This window comes from Barbus barbus (genome assembly GCF_936440315.1).
Source record: "Barbus barbus genome assembly, chromosome: 9".
Lineage (NCBI taxonomy): Eukaryota > Metazoa > Chordata > Actinopteri > Cypriniformes > Cyprinidae > Barbus > Barbus barbus.
In genome coordinates, this window is record NC_136737.1 from 17,984,647 (window position 1) to 18,008,578 (window position 23,932).

At 36.2% G+C, this 23,932-nt stretch overlaps 1 protein-coding gene across 1 annotated transcript in view; it reads left to right on the forward strand.

Moving 5' to 3' along the window:
* LOC306874752 (low-density lipoprotein receptor-related protein 1B-like) overlaps nucleotides 1–23,932 on the forward strand; it is a gene marked incomplete at its 5' end in the record, with an annotated part of 280,259 nt that overhangs the window by 65,697 nt on the left and 190,630 nt on the right. Inside the window, 9 exons of the mRNA XM_079424987.1 lie at nucleotides 4,511–4,630; nucleotides 5,764–5,892; nucleotides 10,063–10,320; nucleotides 10,691–10,853; nucleotides 12,482–12,704; nucleotides 17,162–17,348; nucleotides 18,215–18,358; nucleotides 20,662–20,898; nucleotides 21,293–21,473. Of these exons, the coding sequence (XP_079281113.1) occupies nucleotides 4,511–4,630; nucleotides 5,764–5,892; nucleotides 10,063–10,320; nucleotides 10,691–10,853; nucleotides 12,482–12,704; nucleotides 17,162–17,348; nucleotides 18,215–18,358; nucleotides 20,662–20,898; nucleotides 21,293–21,473 (1,642 nt within the window). The remainder of the gene's footprint in view (nucleotides 1–4,510; nucleotides 4,631–5,763; nucleotides 5,893–10,062; nucleotides 10,321–10,690; nucleotides 10,854–12,481; nucleotides 12,705–17,161; nucleotides 17,349–18,214; nucleotides 18,359–20,661; nucleotides 20,899–21,292; nucleotides 21,474–23,932) is intronic.

Sequence of the window (23,932 nt, forward strand, 5' to 3'; positions counted from 1 at the left end):
AATCTGGTTAAATATAGACTTAGTCGTTGAGCACAGGCCGTTGAACCAACCTGTTCATTTGCACCGGTTTATCTGGAGTTTATCTGAATCCTCTTCCAATGCTGACAGCCGATCCTGAAGTGTTGATGAAGGGGCAAAATAAACCAGCTCTGTTTCACAGTTACACAGATATCTCACATCCACCTCCCTTCGGTTTCTCTAGTTAGAGGTGCATGTGTTTGTGAAGTTATGCAATATTAGTTTTTGCTGTAACTGTGAAAACAAACCATGAGCTTTTAATTTCAATTTCCATACCATTCCCAGTTTAAGGGGTTCTTGGCCTGAAAAAGGATGACTACCCCTCTCATAGAGACTTCTCTGGACTTGGGCTAGTAAGCAACCACCTACCAACCACTCAGAATACCTTAGTAACCACATAGAAATATGCTAAAAACACTTCGGATAAGCTAGCATCATGTTGTGAGTTGCACATTTTCTTCGTTCTTTGTTCAGATGTTCCTTTCTATTCTAACAAAACATATTGTTACTCAACATGGGCTAGTACGAAACCACCTATAGAACAATACTAAAACTTATCAAAACATGCTAGCATCATGTCACTAAACTACCGACAACAGAACCATTGTGTTTTGTTAATTATGTTTGGCTACTTTGCAGAGCTTGATGGTTTGCCATGTCCACTTATTATAAGCAATGCTTATTAAGCATCTTTGGTTTTGTTGTTTGAGCTTGGCTCATAAAACATTTCAGTTTATTCAGTTTATTAATAATGTAGGCAGGTGCAGGTTGCTATATTTTGGTATGTGGCTTATTTCCAAGATAACACATTTGGATTTGAGTTTGTTATGGACTTCTTATTTTTTCTAGTCTGGCAACATTAAGTCAAACCGTACACTGATTTCTTGCACCGTACATACAGAAGAAAACACACAACTCAAAGTGTTTAAGTATGTCAATGCGTAGAATTTCTGCAAATGCAGTTGACACGACCTAAACTCGGTTGTTGAATGGATTTGTTACTTCCAGCACTAAAAGTTGAAATAACAACCAAATTTAGCTGCAGTATGTATGTGGTCATTGTGTTTGTGAATTCTGTGCATTTTCTTTGTTGCTTTAGAAAGTCAACTTCCCTTCTGCTTCCAACCTCCGTCCTTTGTCTTCTAGTAAACCATGTTTTTACTCAACTGTCATCTATTTATAAACACTGTCTGGTAGGTGCGGACCCTCTGGTCACCTGCTCTGATCGCACAAACAAAACAACAACAAAAAATACACAAGCGCACACTCGTTCCACTGCAGTGATGGCCTAGCTGTCTGAGCCCTGGGGATGGTGGCCACTCTAATGATGGAGACTGGCGGGAAGACCTGCTGTGAGTGAATAATAGACCTGTCCATACATATGCCATGTTCTCTGAACTGGTGATTCCTGCTGAGCAGGGGGCGGGGCTTATGGTGCAGCTTTTTGATTAGTCTGTTTAGACAGTTGAGGAAGATGCTAAAGTCAGGTGAAGGTAATGCCAAAGGTTTTCTATTACGTATGTGATTTAAAATCAAAATTTGATGTCCAACAACAAATATTGGTTTCATAAATGATTGGGCACATCTTGTGTTGCTCTCCATTTGACTGATATTCATGTTCATGTACCTTCTAATTACTTTGCCTATTTTATTTAGTTTGATTTTATTTTATAGAGAACATTAAAGGTTTCTGTTGGCCATTTTTAAAAGACAAGCCCTTCTCTGTTTTGTGTGTGTGCTTTGTTTTGTTTTGCTTTGCTTTGTTTCATGTTGCTTTGATTTGCTTTTTTTTTTTGCTTTGTTTCATGTTGTGTTCTTTTGCTTTGCTTTGTTTCATGTTGCTCTGTTTTGTGTTTTGCATTGTTTCATGCTGCTTTTCTTTTCTTTTCTTTTTGGAAAGCGTTGCAGGTTTCTATTGGCCATTTAAAAAAGGACATGTCTTTTAATGTTTTGTTTTTGTGTATGTTTTATTTTTTTGTTCTTTTCGCTTTGTTTTATTTAGTTTTTTTTCTGTTTTGTTTTGCATTTTGTTTTGCTTTGCTTTGCTTTTTTCCCCCTTTTTATTTTCTTTTAGAAAACATTGCAAGTCTCTACTGACCATAAAAAACGACAAACTCTTCAATATGTACCAGCCCGAATTTGTATTTCAGTATAAAATATGAATAGTGTTTGTAAGCCATTTCATTAGATCTTTTGAATGTGTCAAGCTTAGAGGCGGTCGGAAAAAACTTGTGGTATTTAAGTCCGTATAGATTTTCAAGGTCCCAGGCTTCAATTTTTAATGTGGTACGGGACTCCCGAGAGTGATTGATTGTTCACAGCAGCTAAAGTTCAAGCTCTTTGGGTTGGGGTAGAGAAATAGATCTACAGGCATTTACCTTAATGCCCCTGTCAGACTCAGCACCCTTCCTGGACCGCTGCCGTTAGCACTACATCACCCAGCGAGTGTCAGAGGAAGTAGGGCTCCTCACTGAGAGAAAATCACCTTGAGGGAGAGCTCTGGAGTTCACTGGAGATAAATCCTGTTGTGTGGGAGCCTGACTCGCAGCGAGAGTCCACCCGTAATGGCCTCCTTCCCACTCGGAGGAGATTAGTGTGAATCCGGGTGGCAGCTAGTGTCCTACAGTAGCTTCACACATTCAATACCACTCACAGTGTAAACAATGATTTTGACCTATTTTTGAAGTTACGTTTGAAGTTTTGGGCTCCTAGCATAAGCTTTGATTTCTCCAAAGAGTAATTCTCATCCGATAATCAACTCTCCCACCTGCTGTTTTGAATCAGAGATGTCTAGTTTCCTCCTCCTGGATCAATGCTTGTAACTTTTCACTCATTTCAATGCTGCAACATAGTCAGCTCCCTTTGTAAATAAATGGAGTTTCACATGCTTTTTCTTTGATTTATTTCTGTGAAGTTTCTGTTTTTTATACCCAATGGGCAAATACTGACATTTAAATTTTTATAGGGTTATCAAAAGGTCTTTTAGAAATAATATCAGGAAAGTCAAACTGTGTGGGGTGAGATAAGTGTCAAAAAAATTGGACGCAATGTAAAAAAGTAAATTGTCTTTTATTAGCAGTTTTCTTTGCTTCCTTTTTGCAGATTAAAATTTACGATTGCAGTAATCGCTTTTTCTTTTATACTGCCAAAGGCTTTATTTACACTTTTTGTTGGTGCTAAATCATGTCAGTTTAATTTCTGAGGTTTTATGTCATTTATATGTGTTGGTTTGGCATGCTGTTGCAAAATTTGACTATTAGTTAGGCCAGCTTCCTCCTCGTCATATATTCCACCGTATTTTTGGCACAAATCTAATGCGTATGAAGTCCATTATTCATTTTAAGTTCATGTTGTTTTTCAGTGAGGAAAACTGTTTTGGATTGCTTTTAGTGTAATTATTGTAGTGTAAAAAACAAAATATGTTACTTCTGCTCTTGTTGCTCCCAGTTCTTGTTATGTGAAAGAATAAAACTACAGATTTTAGAGGCTCAGATTGCCCATCTGCATAAATTAATAAATAATCTTTTATAGGCAAGATTATGAAATATTTCAAGAACTGTTAGTCGCTTCCCATCGCTAGTCCCACATATAAATAGTTAAACATCTTTCAGCTCAAGTGGATACACATTCCCTGTAATAGATAAAAAGCCATTATATTTCACTTTCAGTTAAACTCATATTGTAAAACACTTTGCATTACCCTTAAATGCTGTGATACATTTTTAAAGAAGTACTTAATTTAAAACTGTCAGACTCAAGCCATTCTGAACGTATGCCTCGGGTGGGTCGATGAATTTCTCAGTGCAATGCTTATTATTAATGTGGGCTCCATAGCAAATGCACGCTAAAAATCTCTCTCGCTCACGATTAGATGGCAAAACCATCTGCAATGTTTTTCTTTCTCACTCTTTCCAGTATTGTCACGCACTTAAAACCGTCACAAATGAAGAAGAAAAGCAAGGTGACCTGTTAGCCACAACCCTAGGTGAATAAAAACATAAAATATGGGCTATGGTTATTGAAATTGAAACAGATTGCCACCCAAGCTTTTATAAATCACTGCTATTTTTCAAACTATTCTGGGATCAATATATAAAGACGGGGTCATCTTCATTTGGTAAGCAATCCAGGAGAAGTGGTCGTCAAAACGTCCCTCATTATGAGGCTGTACAGGTGATAAATATCACACAATGGGCCTTAAATTTGTACTCCTCCATTGTGTATTGACAGCGATTTGGAGCGGGAGCTCGCCGGGAAGAATTGCATCCACAGAAACCGGCCTTAAGTGCCACTTAAAAAGCGCTGAATCATGGTCTCGTAATGAGGCTGCATCTGTTCAACTTTTAAAAAATGATTTCATACTGGCGAAATGGCATTGTGCTTTTATGGAGGGTTTTGTCGAGTGTAAATGCATGTTCATTGGGAGGGCGAACTCTGTGCATGATATTAAGACTGTGAATCAAAGTTTAAATGTGTGTTTGTGTCTTCTCAGAGTTGGTGCGTAGCTGCAAGGAGCAGAGGTGTGAGTTTGACTGTGTGATCATGAGAAACGGGACGTCCTGTTTCTGTGGGGAAGGTTTCGAACTGGATGAGGATGGGAGGCGGTGTCGAGGTGAGGGTCATTACCATTTGAACTTGGTTTGAAGAAATTTGGCTCTAAAGAAATGTAGCACTTTAGAGAGAGTTTTGACTTATTACAGGTAATAAAGGGAAAAAAGTCCAATAAAATGCTTTCCAGAATGAAAACTTCCTATGAGCTCTGACTGACAAAGCAAATATTGGTGTAAGATCATATACTCCCTATACTCAGTGCCTGTCTGCCTGATGAAAAACAATTTAGATAATGAAAAGAGCTTTTCTTAACTAGTGCGAGCTATGCTAAGCAAGCAGGCTAAGTTGTTAGCTACCTGACAGTGTTTAGATTTGACAATATTTAGTTTTGGTAATGTGATGTGTACAGTGAAAATTGTAAATAACATATTTTTATGATTAAGAAAATGTTTAAATAGATTTTCTATCATTAGTATATAGACACCGAATAGAGTACCTATAGAAATTTGTCTCAGAAGCATGTTTGTGATATCTTGTTTTAATCAATAGTTTTTCTTAAAATACAAACAAATTGAGCTATGCTAAGCTAGTAGGCTACAGTAAGTAACTACCTGAATATGTTTAAGTATGACCATAATTCGAAAGATAGTAAATAGTTACACAAAAAAATGTGTAATCTGGTTTTGTATCAGTTCCAATCAGGCATTGAATAGAGTACCTATAAAACGTTCTCAACTAATATGTGATGAAAAATTTGATGTGTTTGCGTTTTAAGCTAGTAAGCTGTTAGCTACCTCAAAATGATTAAATATCACCATTTTTAGCTTTGGTAGTTTGAAAGATATTCACGTTATTTAAATTTGTTTTATTTCGCAGTTCTAATCAGGCACAGAAAAGAGTACTCATAAAAAGTTGCCTCAGCTGATATTATTTTTTTATTATTATAGTCTAGAAAAGCTGGCTGTCCAATGCATGAACTCGAACCTCAGAGAAATTGTTGTTGATTTCATGATAAATTGGTTATGTTAACCAAAACAGCAATTTACTCACTCTTCCCTCACCAAACATGTATTTGCATATTCATGTTTTTTGATAGGTTGCTGCAGAATGGTGACATTAAGAGTTGGGTTTGCATATTTAGGTCATGTTTGAGCACATTTAGCACTTAATAAATAGCCCCGCTGTTGCCCACAGATCATGATGAATGCAGGGATTATGGGACATGCAGTCAAATCTGTATGAACACGCAGGGATCGTACAGATGCGCTTGCACAGATGGCTTCAGCCTGCAGGCCAACAGACGTTCCTGCAAAGCCAAAACAGGTGAGTCCATTTATCATCCGTGTTAGTTCCAGTTCCAGTCCAAAAAAAAAGTGCATTAAGCAACATGTATTTTACTTTGATCTTCAACTGTGCTTTAAAAGCACAAGTCTAAAAATAATTTAACCCATGCATAAATCAAATATTATCTCAAGTTACTGTACTAAGTGCTGGAGAGGTGGGCGACTGCTCTAAATCTGTAAGAGAGTAATAAACTCTAAACTGATTTTTAGCACATTGCTAGTGCTAGGGGGTGCTGTGATTGGGTTTTAGGGTTGTTAAGTAGTTGCTAAGGGTTTTTTAGGGGGCTATTTGCTAAGATGTTCATTAAGGGGTTTTGACTGTTTTTAGTGCATTGTTATGTGGTTGCAACAGTGTTCAACAGCTAGTTTGTTTACTGTATTGTTTAGAATTGTTTTTAACGTATTGATATGTTGTTTTTAGGGTGTTCTGTGAAGTTCCTAGTAAATTCTGTGGGGGTTTTAGCACATTGCTACAGTATGGTTGTAGGGGATTCTGGGTAATTGTTAGCCTGTTGCCAATGGGTTCTGAAGGATTTTTAGCCCATCGTTATGTGATTCTGGGAAGTTGTTAATTGGTTGCTAAAGGTTCTGCTGAGTTTTAGTACATTTCTAGATGACTTTGGGTATTTTTAGCGCATTGCTACAATATGTTGTTGTTGAGGTTCTGGGTAATTGCTAGCTTGTAGCCAAGGGGTTCTGAAAGATGTTTAGCTCATTGTTATGTGATTTGCTAGTATTCTAGGTAGTTGCTAGTCCATTCCTAAAGGTTCTGTGGGGTTTTTAGCACATTTCTATATGACATAGGCAATTTTGGGTAGCTTTAGCACATTGCTACAGTATGTGGTTGTAGGGGTTCTGTGTAGTTGCTAGCTTGTTGCTAAGGGATTGTTTTTAGAACATTACTATGTTGTTTCGAGAGTTTTCTAAGTACCTGTTAGCTAAAAATGTTGTTTGCTAAAAAGTTCAGAGGGGCACATAGCTTATGTGTTTTTGCCATGGTTCTTGGCAGTTGGTAGTTCTGAGTGTTTTTTAATGCATTGCTATGGGGTTTCTAGGGTGTTTTGGGAAGTTGCTGGTTGTTAAAGAGTTCTGAGGGAAATTTTAGCACATTGCTACAGAATGTGGTTGATGGGGATTCTGAGTAGTTGAGGGTTCTCTGACTGTTGTTAAGGGCCCTGAGGGTATTAGCATATCCTATATGACTTCTGTGACTTCATTTTGAGTATCTGTTAGCCAGTTGCTAAGTATTTATTTGGGGTAGTACATTTCTACAGTATGTGGTTGTTGAAGGTTATGGATAATTGCTAGCCTGTTGCTATAAGGGGGTCAGGGGGTGGGGGGGTTAACACATTGTTATGTTGTTTCTAGGATTTTTTCTGTAGTTAACTGGTTGCTAAGGGTTTCTGGGTTTATTTTTAACACATGACTATAATGCGTTTTCTGGGGGTTCTGGGTAGTTGCTAGCCTGTTGCTAAGGGGTTCTGAAAGATATTTAACCCATTGTTATGCAGTTTGGTAAGATTCTATGTAGTTGTTAGTTGGTTGCTTTAAAGTTTCTGTGGCGTTTTTATTTATATATGACTTTTAGGTTGTTTTATTTTAGTTGTATGCTACAATATGGTTGCTGAGGTTCTGTGTAGTAGCTAGCCTGTTGCTGACAGGCAACTGAAATGTCCCTGAGTGGTTTTTAGCACATTACTATGTGGTTCCAAGAGTTTTCTGAGTAGTTATTACCTGGCTGCTAAAATTTTTTTTTTTTTTTTTTAGCATATTGCTCCAGTATGGTTTTATTGAGGGTTCTGGGTAGTTGTTAGAGGGTTGCTAAGGGTTCTGAGAGTTTCAGCACATTCTATATGACTTCTAGGTCATTCTGAGGGGTTTTAGTGCATGTCTACAGTATGTGGTTGCTGAAGGTCCTGGGTAATTGCTAGCCTGCTATAAGGGGGTCTGAGAGGGGTTTAACACATTGTTATGTGGTTTCTAAGATGTTCTCGATAATACATAATAATAGCATTTACAATTGAGGATTGTCTCTTAGCAAGAACCACTAGAAAATATGTTCAATACTGAAAACAAGGAAAGGTCAACAAACTCCACACTTGACATTTCAATCAGCATTTAAATTATAGTCATCTTTAACATCCTAAGAACTAGTCTGGACTAGATGGGTAAACACAAAGCCCTCTGGGATGTTTGATTGAACAGGAAAGCCTCAGTGGAGTAGCACGGTCACAGTGGCGATCATCCGAGTGCATTAGTATAGATGACACTGTCATTCGCCTGATGCGAGTGTCAGTTACACTTATTGTCATCAATATGCAAATGGATTCCAGCGAGCTGTGCTACGACAGAGCCATAGGAGAGATAAACAGGGGAGGCCTTAATGGAAAGTCAATCAGAGCCCATCCAGCCCGACCTGCGACTGTCTATCAAATTTAGAGATGATTACACGCTCAGAGTTAATTGCACTTCATGGTGTCTGTTCATTAGTGTGAAAAAAAAAAAAAACCACAAGCCGATCACAAAGTTTACGTGAGCATAATATGTCACAGCAATTAGATTTTTTTTTCCCTTAAGTGTGAGCTTCTTAATGAACCTGTTTTAATTTCTATATAAATAATCAGAAATATAAGTAAATCTTTATACTGTATGTTCATGTAACATAAATTCATATTTTATATGGGTGTTTCTGCAAATACAAGTATGTTTATGTTCCAAGTGCAGGTTTTTGTGATAACTAGCTTTTTACTAATCATTTCTTTACGCTATAGTGCATAAGTTTGCCCTATTAGTTTCTTTCTTTCTTTCTTTTTTGTTTTGATAGATAGATAGATAGATAGATAGATAGATAGATAGATAGATAGATAGATAGATAGATAGATAGATAGATAGATAGATAGATAGATAGATAGATAGATATGTGTGTATTATTTAGTGTTAAAATATAAATTTTTATTCATATTGTTAAAATACAAGTAGTGTATTTGTATATATGTGAATGTGTGTGTATATATTATTAATTCATATGGCAATATTTCTTAATATTTGTTTATATACATTTATTGTGTGAAATTATCATTTTTATTTGCACTGCTGAAGTAAAATTAGTGTATGTTTATGTGAATGTGTGTATGGATCAATATTTATATTTATATTCACTTTATTCTTGTGTGAAAAGTATGAAATTTTTGTGTATGAACGTGTGTGTATGTGCATATATATATATATATATATATATATATGTATATATGTGTGTGTGTGTGTGTGTGTGTGTATATATATATATATATATATATATATATATATATATATATATGTATATATATATGTGTGTGTGTGTGTGTGTGTGTATATATATATATATATATATATATATATATATATATATATGTATATATATATGTGTGTGTGTGTGTGTGTATTTTTTTTTTTTACAAATATGTTGTAAAAAATATTTGTTTATATTGGAGAGTTGCTGAAATCGCGTTTGGTCTCGTACTGCATCGTGTATCTTGTCAGTGTGTGCACTTGCTTGGCCATTTGTAGTTGATAAACAGGAAAGTGGGTCCAGCTGAATTGAAATGATAATTTGTTAGATTGGTATAATGAAGGTTATTATACCGCGGCAGCGGTCGCGGCAGTCGTCGTGTGAAGCCCTCTTAGTGTGAAGACCAAAGAGTGTAAAGACCATCGACTCTACCGTGCGACTCCACCGTGCAGGGACACCGGCAAGGGATAGTAGTAGCTTTTTATTTAATTTTTTTTCATTGATATGTTTATTATTGAAATGTTGTTGTTATATGCATGTGTCAATTTTATTTAATTTCTTTATTTTCTTAAATATGTGGGTAGATAGTATTTATAGAGTTGTAACTTTTTAGTTTTAGTTACTTTTTCTTATTTGTAAGTCGCTTTGGACAAAAGCGTCTGCTAAATGACAAAAGTAAAAAGTAAGTAAAGTAAATATGTGGTGGAAATGACGTGTTGGTTCAGAGAAATTACAAAAATAACAAGTAATTTTGTAATTTATTTTATTTCAAGATTTAACATTGAAATGTCCACAGTAATGGAAGTTCCCAATATGAGCATTATGTTTAAAAAAAATTATTTATTATAAATAGCTCTGTGCATTTTGTGCTCCCTCTTTCAGATCCTGGTGATAAACCTCCAGTTCTGTTGACAGCAAATATGAATTCTATATCAGTTGTTTACCTCAATGGATCTTCTATGCCAAATCTCAAGTCCATGGAGACAAATGGGACTCAAATATTGGACTTTATTTATAGAGAGGAGTCACTCTGTTGGCTCTCAGTGGCACAGGATACAGGCCAGCTGTGGTGTGCCCGCATGACCAAACTCAAAGGCTTTTCAGAAAAACACCAGATACGGATAGGTCAGAACCTACAAAGTAAGTACGCACATCAAGTCTCAAAGCGCAAATTAAGGAACGTTTCATAACTTTGATGATTAATTCAGAGCAAGTGCAAACTAATGTCCTTTGAAGTTTTTATGAACTTGAGTGTTGTGTTTAATGTCCATATAAATTTTTTCATTAGTCTCTTTTTTCACTTCTTTTACCTCTTGAAGTGTTTAATGATCTGCTAATGAAGTGTTTAATGTCACAAGGTTAAATGAGTCAAGTGTGCATGTCAGGTCATTGAATGTCAGTTGTTGCTCCTTTGAAGCATGCATGAATTATTAAATGGTTCTAACTACCAGATCCCAGTTAACAAACTCGTATGTCCCATGTCTAAAAATGAATGGTTTCTTCCATGTAGATGTGGAGCATATGGCCATCGACTGGTTGACAGGAAACTTCTACTTCTTAGACAGAGTGAACGACCGGATATTCGTGTGCAGCGAACAGGGGGATGCGTGTGTCACCATCATTGACCTGGACATCCAGAACCCTAAAGGCCTAGCGCTGGATCCCATCATGGGGTATGCTTGCTAACACAACCATTAGGTCCTTTCATTTGTATGAGATGGTAGCAATGTTGTTAAAACTGGGGTAGATATATTTGGGAAAAAATCTGTTTAAACAACATGTCTACTACTATGAATAATAAGCCACTATACCACATGTATAGTTGTGTTGGCACATCAGTTCATATATGTCGGCACTGATAGCCTAGTTGGCAGTGCGCCGATATATAACGCTGTTGCGTTGCGTTGTCGGAGTCCTGAGTTCAAATCCCAGACCTTTTCCGATCCCACCTCCCTCTCTCTCTCTCTCTCTCCCAACTTGTTTCCTGTCTACTCTACACTTATCTACATCTTATCCTAATAGGCCTAAATGCAAAATGGTGAAAAAAAGAATGGTATGTGTAAGAATATGCATATAACTTGTGAGTCTGAACTATCCGTTTTATAATATTATCTTTAATAATATTAACTCTACAAACTGGTTTACTTCCAACAGTTTGTGAAAAAAAAAATCAGAAAAATAGTTATTACTTTTAATTTAATATGTATATAATAATACATTTACATTGAATATTTTTTTCAATGTTTTTTATTATTATTACTATTATTAGTTTGTTTACATTTTTTTAACATAATTTTGTTTACATAATTTAGAAATAGAAATGAAATCAAGTAAATCACAAGCATTAATATTAATCATCATCATAATCATAGTCATCATCATCAATTGTTTAAGAAATAGTAATAAATAGTTTGATGATGATGATAAAGACATAAAAGTTATAAATAGTTTGATCACGATTATTATTAGTATTATATTGGGATAAAGTACCTTTTGATTTGAAGTAATTTAATCTAAATTTAATGTATTACATAATTTAATTAAATACAATTTCAAGTAAATAAGTATATTATTCTTATTCTTATTACTAAAACCATTAAACAAACAAATAAATAAATAAATACCTTGATTAAAAAAATCATCAGTGAAAGATTTTTTATCATACTTTAATTACATGGTCACTGAAGTCTAAAGAGCTGATAAAAGGTCAATAAAATGACCTTTTAGAATCCACTCCAAACAAATAGTTCATAATTCGTTGACCTATGCAAAGACATTCAGCTATTTGTACTATCTTAAAATGATCACAAGTCCTACAAGAGGCTCTTGGTTGAATTTTTCATAGGAGTGAATAAATCACCCTTATCTGATGTCGAGTCATCTACGCGTTTGTGATGTGAGAAACTCTTTGTTCTCTTGGTAAACATTCATTTGTATGCTGTGCTGAGTTGTGCATGCTGTTGGGGCCAGTTTGTCACTTTCAGACGACGAGGACCGTTTCTGTGCCAGAATCCTGGTGCGGAGTAATGCGGATGACCTCCCCCTCTCTTATTTCCGCTGTCAGTATGTGTTAGTATAAAGAGAAATATCATACTGCGGCCCATTCATTCAGCTCTTGCTCACAGTGCCTCGGTTTAATTGCGCTGTTGTTACTGCAAGCATTCAACTCTGGCACAATATTTTGCAGAATAGAAAAATGATGGGTATGAGTGGATCGATTAAATGCCTTGACTTCTGATTTCATTTACCTCAGATAGTAGATTCCGGTTTAAAACTGCTCTGTTCTTGCCCCCCCCACCAGAAAACTCTTTTTGACGGACTATGGGATGGTAGCAAAGGTGGAACGCTGCAATATGGACGGCACCAACCGAACCAAGATAGTGGAGTATAAAACCGAACAGCCGACCGCTGTGACACTGGACTTGGTCAAGAAGCTCGTTTACTGGGCGGACGCTTATCTGGATTTTATCGAAGTTGTGGATTACAATGGCAAGAACAGACATATGATCATCCAAGGAAACTCGGTAAGATGTGCTCAATCTTGGTTTCTTCTTCTTGAACCCATGATCTTCATGTGAAAAAGACCAATGCTGATTACGAAATACTTGTGTACCTGTGTAGTAGGTACTACATTTGTTTTGAAAAAGTATGTAGTATGAAGTATGCAAAAGTACGTGGTACTACATATGCCATGTTGTCACTGTCAAGTGAGCTACAGTCTTCACTTCACTTCCACTTCCACTTCCATTTACTCCACTCCCATGGCTTCATGGGATAATAGAGTGTCCATCAAATGCGCAATCTAGAATCTCTGCAGAAGTAGTAGGTCATCTGAGTAATATTCATCTATATATATTTTTTTAAATATTAGTTTTCAAATTTCTGACATACTACTACTGTTTTGGCACACTGTTTTTTGAAAACTATGAATATTGGCATACTGTTAATATTGGTGTGCATACTAGTTTGCCTTGATTTTTTTTGAATAGTATGAATTCGGACATGCAGTGCTACTTTTTTGGCGTACTACCTTTTGAATGCTATGAATTTAGACATGCTGCTCTTTTGGGGTACTAGGTGAATTCGTACATACTATACTTGGCGTACTGTTTTTAAGATACTGTGAATTCGGACACTACTTTTTTGGCACACTGTTTTTTGAAAACTATGAACATTGTCATACTGTTAATACTGGCATGCATACAAGGCAGTTCCTAGCTTTTTTTGAATAACTTGAATTTGGACATGCTGCTCTTTTGGCATACTAGGCAAAATCATAATATATACATAATATATATGACATACTGTTTTTCAAATACTATGAATTTGAACATACTTCTCTTGTGGTGCACTGCTTTTTACATACTTTGAATTAGGGCTGGGCGATATAATGAACGCGATGATCATGCGCATCTCATCAGTAAAGCCGGTTACGTCATTAGCAGTGAAACTCCATCACCTGCTTTCAAATGGAGCGGCATTTAATACACAAAGCCATAGATCACTGACAAGCTACGCATGGAGATTTACCGCTAATCACGGAACCGGCTTTACTGACGAGATGCACATGACAATCACATGCGATATATCACCCAGCCCTACTTTGAATTCGGACATACTACACTTTTTGTGTGCTGAGTTTCACATACTATATAGTGTGGCATATTCTGACACAGCACAAGGTGTGTTGCCGTTTGCATGTGAATCCCCAACTAACTGGTGAACATCTTCCAGACCAGCATAAGAAAGTCTGATTGGTGACCTCTGTTCAGCTAAGCTATCTAGGAGAAGTTCTTGCTTAAATTTTCCCCTGCTGCCTTAATAGTCAGCAGTAAAGCTGTGATAAATGATGCTCCTTTGAATAACTCTTAAAGCAGTTTATTTTGAAGGCGATAAAATTTGGCCCCTCTCTCTCGCCCCTCCAACAGGCCCAGAAGTATGGTGATGCAAAATTCATAGCTTCATAAATTCTGTATAAATTTCATCCTTAGTTCATAGTACGGGCCAAGGGCACTGTCAAACCCATGCATTTTTCTCAAAAACAATAGAAAATCCATCTGCGGTTGTTTATCAGCGTTATGAGACATCTGGTGTTAACTAATACCCTCATGCAATATTTAAGAAAAGAGTTTTACAAATTCCTTCTATCCCTTTTGGAAATTGCCTGTGTGCAGGTTTTCAAGATTTGTCTAATTTTTAGATGTTTTTCTTGCTAAGTATCGACATCCAGTCAACGTACTGATTGGGTTTTTTAAGTGTTAAGAGATTCCACACTACATTTAGTGACAAGTTCCTATGTTGGCTTGAATTTAATTGCAATAGTGGTGACCATGAATTCAACAATCTTTGTTAGTGGAACAACTTTCCTATCAACCGTATCCGTAACCCCCAATTTAGGGGGATTGATCAGCGTTAATTTTGGTTCCTATCGCATCTTATTCTTAGGCTAAAATAACATTTCAAGTTTATGATACTATGCAAATCAACAAGGCAAACCAAATTTTTGTAACATTTTGAAAAAAAAAATGTGTGTACTTTGGTATATAATAAGGGTAGAGTATACCATTTTTCAAATTAATACATTTATTCAACAAGGATGCATCAATAGTGACAGTAAAGACTTTTATAATGTTACAAAAACATTTCTATTTCATGTGTCGTGGTACTCTCATGAATGGTGACAGAGACTGGCCCGGAAGAGTAAAAAAATGTATGAATGTCGTTGAAAGTGATGAAAGTTATTATTTTTGTTTTTTTGCACACAAAAAAGTATTCTCATAGCTTCATAAAATAAAAAAGGTTGAACCACTGATGACACATGGACTATTTAACAATGTCCTTACTACCTTTCTGGGCCTGGAATGTTTCACTTGTGTTACTGTCTATGGAGGGTCAGAAAGCTCTCGAATTTCATCAAAAATATCTTAATTTGTGTTCCAAAGATGAACGAAGGTCTTACGTGTTTGGAACGACATGAGGATGAGTTAATGACTGAATTTTCTTTTTTGGGTGAGCTAACCCTTCTGAAAAAAGAAAAAAAAAAGTTTAGTCAAGAAATCTATTTTTCTAAAAAAGAAAAAAAATTCATGGTTTAATATTCCATAAAAATATTATGTAGCACAACTATTTTAAACATTGCATTGATAATAATAGCAAATAAGCAGCAAATCGGCAGATATGAATGATTTCTTAAGGATTATGTGATGCTGAAGACTGGAGTTATGAGGCTGAAAATTCAGCCTTGCATCACATAAATGCATTTTTATGTATATTTAAACAGAAAAAAACGTTTTTTTTAATTGTAATAATATTTCACAGTATTACAGATTTACTGTTTTTATACCACGGGGCCGTTGAATGCTTGAATCTGATTGGCAGACAAATGTTCTAAGGTGTGCAATTATATTAAGAGAAACGCACGGCGAACGTAGTTCCAGGCTCCGCATTAAGTTACATGTCCATATCACTTCACCAAATGATTTCAATTATTTCAAAAGGTCTTACAACAGCAATACAACCAAAACCAACAAGACACTGGCCAAATACATAAATATAGTAAGCAATGGGATAAAAACGACTGATCATTTCCATGTTTTGCCACAAAATTACGTTTTATTATATATGTAAAGCACATGCTCTAGTTCTCCCGCTCTCTCTCCCTTACAGACACACATATGCGCTAATGTTGTTAGCGCTGCTCTGACGACTTTGTCAGTAAACAGTTTAGCAACTTAAAAGTACATGACATTTCTCACAAGCGAAGCGAGGTAACAATGGCACTGTTCATGAGGAAAATAAACGTAAAGTTTCACGAGTAGGGACGTTGCTGCCGAACACTGATGAGAGACAGACTAATTCAGAGACAGACTAATTCACGCACGCTCATGTCTCTCTCTTTCTCATAACTTAGTTATTAGCTGCATTAGTCTGCTATCAACGGCTCAACGGCTTTACTAGGTCTAAAATGACGTTTTGGAATTAGTAACAGAGGCAATGGATGAGATTCGAAAGAAATAATCCTACTCACAATAACGATTTAAGCACAAAAACCGGACGAATCCATTGAAATATATAATCTGATCAATGTGTTGAGGTGGGGCAACCGTAGCATAAGCGGAATAATTGACTCCGGACCGTTGAATTATTAGAAAAATAATGCACACCCCAATGGCCCGTCGTCAATTATTCCTTACTAAGTAAATAAATGCAGTGATTGTAGGAGACATCTTTTAAAAACAAATTTTATCAACCCCAAACTTTTGAATGGTAGTTACCACAAGGTAAAAAAAAAAATGCTACTAACCTGGCAAACTGTGTCAAAACCAATCAGTTTTTCTGGACAGGAAAATTGTTCCAGAACAATATCCTACTTGTGAAATCACAGGAAGTAGGCACCCAAACTGTGCCCCTTTATGTAAATTCGTCACATGGTTGGACGCTTTTGTCTCATTGTCCCCAGCCAGAACCGTTAGCCTGGTTGAGCATTGGGTTGTTTTGACCTTGCAGAGTCCTGGCTTCCCACTACAACTCTTTTGTGTGCTTTTTTTTTTATTGATTTGTTCATCCAATTCCTGCGAGGCTCAGCTCTAGCATATTCCCAGGGTCTCTATCGAAGGCTATATTGGTACTTTTTTCTCTAAGCTGGCACTGAAAGATAACCTGAAATGAACTCCGCTACCTCTAACTCATTTGTTTTTAACGTCACTCTTTCTACTTTTTTTCCCAAAATCAAAGCCTCGACACTACCCGCCGGTAATTTGTAGCACAGATGTGACATCAAAGATCCCTGCATATTTCAACTGGTGTCTGTCAGGGCTGCTGTTTATTCACCGAATGTTACATCGGCTCTATAGCTGGATGGATTAAAGAAGCAAATTTAAGCAGACATATTTGTGCCGTGTTCAGAATTAAGTTGAAGAGGTGTCATGGCCTCTAGATGAGTCTTTTTTGTCTTTCCCCATCCCTGTGTTTCTCTTTCTAGGTGTCGCACCTGTACGGATTAGCGCTCTTTGAAGATTACCTGTTTGCGACGTGCTCTGAACCCTCCAGAGAGAGCAAGGTGGACATATTTAGGATAAATCGCTTTAACAGCAGTGACACATACACCATTACCACTTTGGAAAGTGCCAGAGCTGTCCGAGTTTATCACAGACTGGCTCAACCTACAGGTAAACTTGTTGTTGGAGCGTAACTAATGTAATCAGCAATGGCTCAGATTAAAAATAGTGATACATTTTAATGTTTTTGGACTGAATTCTACTTAAATGATCATATTACATTCAGTTTCTGGAAGACAAGAAATGAATAAATTTCTGCATAAAATATTGTATTTTTATGTTCGTTGTTACACTGCAACAATTTATACGCAATTGGTTCGTGACTGAGGCCTAATAAAGATGACACAAACCAAAATGGCTCCCAACCTTGCTAGTAAATTTGCGACCAAATGAGTCTCTGTCTGTGTGTGTGTGTGTGTGTGTGTTTTCTTTTGGACAATGAAGATTTTTACCACGATTTCTGTAAAATCTGCAATATCTAAGCTGATCAAAGCTAAACCCATTCTACTTCATAATAAAATATAAAAGTAATTGTCAGGAAAAGTTTAAAATAAGAAATATGCAAAGTCGCGATAAGCCTGTTTGTTTTCATGTGCTTACTCTACACAAATTAGTTGCTGTTATTAGTTAGCATTTAGAAATTTGTTATGTAGCATTGCTTTTTCCTTGCTGTACGTGAAACACTATTTTACTCATTTTATCACTTTAAAACATTGAAGAAACAGGGTTAAATTTGTCATTAGCATTTAGCGATATTGCTAAATGTGCTTAAAGTAACTAATGAATTTGTCAAAATATCATAGAGTTTAGTCAGCTGTACGTATGATCATTGAAATCAACCATGTTTTAGTGGTATACATGTGTTTACTATGATAAATTATAAACTATTTAGGGTGTGCCTGAAGTGGTATTTTTAGTGCATTTCAGTGATATTTTCCAATACTAGCGCCACGATACTGACCTTTCTCTTTCTCCAGTCAGGACTCACGCATGCAGCCCTGACCCACACGGACGAAAGGGTGGATGCTCGCATATCTGTCTCCTGAGCCACAACTACAAATCACGCGTGTGCCGCTGCCGGACTGGCCACGTCCTTGCCAGCGACGGGAAATCATGCAAAAGTGAGGGTTACAAAAAACCAATCTCTCTTTTCTGTCTCTTCCTCCTGGAGCTCCCAGGTGTCTGATTAGCTCTGGGAGACGGGTCTCTCTTGTAAATGGTTTTAGGGTTATTCCCAATGGAAGAGGTGCTGCTATCTGAAACCGTATATCAGATGGATGGCCCTCGTGGGTTTGTCAAAACAGAAATTTATGACCAAATTTATGGAGCCGCAAGACGCTGAAGAATGGACACGTTTCTGTGATTAATAGTCCACGTTCAGAACATTAGGGCGGAATACATGGGAAATTGATATGTTTTGTCTCTTGGCATGGGGATCATTGACTATCTAAGAATATGTGTGTGTTTGTGTGTAGGAAGACAGACGATTTTAAAAGGAGTTTTTCCTCAAAGTTCAGATGGTGAACTACATTTACAGTAAAAAAAAAAAATAGCAAATCATCTAGCAGCTCAGATATATTACAGTTTTATTTAGTGTACGAATTATGCTTAAGTTAAACCTCATGTCATGAAAATCAGTAACCTTCACTTCATAAATGTGCCATAGGAAATCTTTGCATTTGCATTATTTTCTTTATCGACCAAATGTACAATAAAAATACAGGCTCTGGTGTAAGCAAGCCCAAAATGGTAATAATTCGTAAAGCATTGTGAAATCATAAGAAAAACATACAGTATAACCTAAACTTAACCCTAACAATAGATCTAAACCTTTAACTATAAAAGTCTGTCTGCCACATATTAAAAAATAATAGGCTAATAATAATAATGAAAACTAATTATTTTACTTTTAATAGTAATTTTTTTTTCATCACGGAATTAGAAATAAAAAAAGGTTATAGCTACTTTTTTATCGCAATTCTGACTTTCCTTACAGTTGCGAGTTTATATCTCACTATTCTATGGATGCCTGTTTCCGCCACTGAATAAAAAAGAAAAAAGGTAATTGTGATTTTTTATCTTACAATTCTGACTTTTTTTCTCAGAATTGCGTGATTTGAACTTGCAATTCTGAAAAATAAAGTCAGAATTACGAGATATAAATTCTGTTTCTGACTTTTTTCCTCAGAATTGTGAGTTTATATTCATTTCTGACTTCATAACTCGCTATTTATATTACACATTTCTGAGAAATGAGTCTGAATTTTGAGATGTAAACTCACAATTGTCAGAATTGTGAGATAAAAAGTTGCAGTTGCATTTTTTTTTGTTCTGTGGCAGAAAAGGCCTTTCATACTTGACCCTAACCATGATTGATACTTAAAGTTGTACCTTTTTGTATAAACCAGATATGACAATTTGTCACCTTGTCTGAATTATTACAAATTGTCAAGAGTGTGTTGGCGTGTTTATCAGGTGACTTTTCTCACATTTACATCAATTGATATTATTCATCATTGTGATGTGCCATCCAGCTCTCAGAAAATCATATATAATGATATGCATCAAATGGGGGCATAAATCGTCTATTTTATAGTGGGTTTAAATGTGGCTCCTCCAATTGAGTTTTTGTTTTTATCTCAAGTGTTACTCAATGTGAAGCTGTTTTTGAACTGAAGCCAGACTCGTCATTCATTCTTTATGAATGAGTTGAAGTACCATTCATTTGTAAATTATTTAATTCACTGGATTATACAAGAACAGGACATGGTTATTTAAAGCGGTTCACACAAAAATTAAATTCCTGTCTCTCTTACCCTCATGGAAGTCAATAACATTGTACGTCATTCATTCTCACATCTTGTGAACAAACTTTATAAAATAAAACTTGAGAGCAATGGAATGGCACTTGCTAAGAAACAAAGTTCAAAAACACATAATTGCTCTTTTTGGGTTCCTCTTTCCCTTCATCCTGGTTCCTCTTGTCTCTCTGGATCTCAGACTTAATAATAATTACAATCATCCTCTCCACTGCAGCCTGGAAGTAATGAATTTCGAAAACATTCTGCTTCATATGAACATGTCCCTCTCTTTGCTGCCCCCACTTAGGACCCTGTTTGTCCCCAGTTACTTCTCCACACACACTCAGATACAATTACAAACACATTGTAACTGTTATTCGCCAAAAAATGATTGATTCCATAGAATCGAATCAGTGGAGCTAATTCTGGTTTTAATTATGCTAATGTAATTAGCTTGAGCCTCTCGCTTTGGATACATTTTTGTCAAAGGCTTTAATTTGCAGAACTGAATTGAAAACGGAGGCTAATTATGTCAATTAATTAAGCTTTGACAGTACTGTGGCAGAAGGCTTATTACGTTACGCCACGGCATTTGTTTACTTTGGGTAATCATGTATTTGCAGAACCAAAGAACGAGCTATTCCTGTTTTACGGAAAAGGACGACCCGGGGTTATCAGAGGTCTGGATATGAATATCAAGTCTGGAGATGAACATTTGATTCAAATCGAAGGGCTTGTGAGTCCCAGAGCGCTGGATTTCCATGCAGAGAGTAGCTACATCTACTTTGCCGACACCACAAGCTTTCTAATTGGACGGCAGAAGATTGACGGAACCGCTCGGGAAACGATCCTTAAGGACGGTATGTTTACTGTGACTTCTCAGAGATTAATGTTGGCTTTTGTGTAATTCTGTTGAGCCGTACCGCAGTTTTATTGCGTAAAAAGCTATTAAATAGTCTCTAACGAACTCATTTTCGCTTTGGCTCGGTGATGAATCATCTGTGCAACCATGCAACCGTAAGGTAAAATCAGGCCGCCTGTACTTGAACACTTCTGTTGCCGTTGTTTTCCAAATGGGAAGTTATTTATCATACATTTTGTGCAATTCAGTCATCGGGGAAGCTTGCCGGTCGATACTGCATAATTTCACTGGGAAGAATTAAAGGAGGACAATGATTAATTGAGCTGTCTTTGATGTTATCAAGCTAAAAGAACAACATTTTCTCAATTTCTTTCTGCTCTCTCTTTCTCCAGAGCTGTATAATGTTGAGGGTATTTCAGTGGACTGGATAGGTAATAACCTGTTCTGGACAAATGACGGTTATAGAAAGACCATCAGCGTGGCCGGGCTGGACCGGCCCTTGCAGACCAGGAGAACGCTTTTAGAAGGCAATATGTCTCATCCCAGGGCCATTGTTGTGGATCCTCTAAACGGGTAAGCCTATGATACCTTTCCTGCTTACAGAAGCATTTAAAAGATTCTTCTTCAGGGATTTCAGTCTGCTAAAGCCTTGGACCAAATCCAACCATTTAGAGCACACTGGGGGCGGGATGTTTGCCCTTTGCGCTTAAAGATTTCATCAAGGAATTTCGACAACCCTGTGCTTCCTCTGATTTCCTCATGGTACTTTAATATATATTATGGTGCTGTACTACCACAATATTTGCATATTTTGAACTGCAAGCTATTACTATATTACTAAAAGAAAACACACACACACACACACACGGTAATACTATAGTACTTGATATACTATATCATTACCATTTTCATATACTGTGGTTTGCCTTGGTACATTTGCAGAGCTGGGTAGATTACTTACTAATTGTAGTCCATTACTGATTACAAATTACATTACAAACACTGTAGTTTGTAACATAATATGGATTACATATACTAGGTAATGTAGTCTGACTACTTTTTAATTACTTGTAGATTACTTGTAATTTAACTAATTTATCACATAGACTTGAATGTGATTATTGTGTTCCTTGTTTATAAAACAAAACAATAAAAAATATATATATTCCATTCTCTGTCATCAACATGATGAAATGCATTAAACATTACATTAGAGCAGAGTTTCCCAAACTGTATATAAGTGGTAGGTTTATTTAGAAATGGAAAAAAAAATGTGGTGAATCAATAAATTATGAATAAATTACTACCATTGTGTGAATAATATGTAATCATGTAAGGCATAAAAAAGTAACTGTAATCTGATTATGATTGTTTTAAAATGTAATATACTCTAATAACAAGTACTTAATTTTTATAATCTGATTACATAATCCAGATTACATGTAATCAGTTACTTCCCATCACTGTGCATTGGCCAAGAAGCCATGGAATGGTATCAGATGATAGTATCATGCTACTTTAATGCATTATGCTACTGTTTATTATTACAGTATAAGTTAATATGCTACAGTATGTGTTTAAAAAAATGTAATACCGTTGTACATGGTATATGTTACTGTATTTAATGGATACCATGGTATATATCAAAGAAACCATGGTATTATGATGGTAAATGTATGTCCAGCATGAAACTATCAAAACTTCAAAGACTACCATGGAATTATCATGGCTCAGCTCCAAAAACATAATATTACAATGATATGTAAAGTATTATAGTATGCAGGAAATAATAAATTCAAAACACTGATAATGACAAAAATAAAAAAAAAATTAAAGTACCTCGGAAGCCAAATACTATGGTACCTAAATTTCAGAAGTATTTTTCAAAGTATTATAGTTTTACCGTCTGAATGCCATCTATATAAAAACAATGTAAAACCATGGCACTTTGATATATAGCAATGAATAATTACAACAAAATTCTGAAGAATACCGTGGAATTACCATAGTACACATCCAAGAAACCATAGTATTATATGATGGTAAATGTTTAACAAAAAATGGTACTATACCATGGTTATACTTACATTCCTTGGAGTTACAAAACACATTTATTCAATAATATTGTTCATTTAAATCTAAGATTGGAAGTAGCAGATATGCTATTGTATCAAAGGGAGCTAATGCGAACAGCCTCATTCGATGTCATTGCTCAGATGGAAAGGCTTAAAGGGAATATAGCGACTCCATGACTGCAAATCGCTGCCTTGGCAGAACGGTGAAGCCTGACATAAGAGGTTTAAAAGTTTAAAGGCAGGTTCCAGTTTCTGCTTATATTTTAGTGACTTCTTTCCATGTGCTGTACACTTGACATGTTTATCCTCGTAATGGGTTTCTGGATTGGGTTGTCAGTTTTTAATAGCTTCGATGTCTTGGAATTTCAGATCATTTAGTTGCAAATAAGACCTGGAGTCTTTGGAATAATTACCAGTAATCAGTTTTAATCTGCAATTAATCTGTTATTGTGTTACTAGAAATTGGTTTAAAATTTCAAACAGTCTAAGTTTTTTTGAACTTCGGATCACCGCTTAAGCTTTAACTGCCGGTATGCTGAATATTCAGTACCTATCCCAGCTTAATCTCTCCCCTTTTAAATCCCATTTCCTTCTCAAAAAATGGTCCTTTACCGTGTCTGTCCTTCCGCATCCCATGTACGCATGTCATTTCTTGTCTGTGCTAACATGATAAGATGGAGGATTAGCTGGTATGACTCTAGGTCCTGATCGCATTTGCTCTCCGTCTCCATCACTCGCCTGGTTTGCCTGTTCAAAGCAGGTGCTGTCACTCAAAGCCCCGTCTCATGAATTTTTTAACAGGTCACTGAATATGAGTGGGGGGAGTCAATTCCCTCTGTCATGTTATGTTAGGCTGCGTTCAAATGCGCAAGGCCGTGTCACAGTGTTAAGTTTATGTTGTGAAATGTGAGTGATTTGAATTTGGAAAAAAGGACCTTGTACAAGGTGCAGAACAAA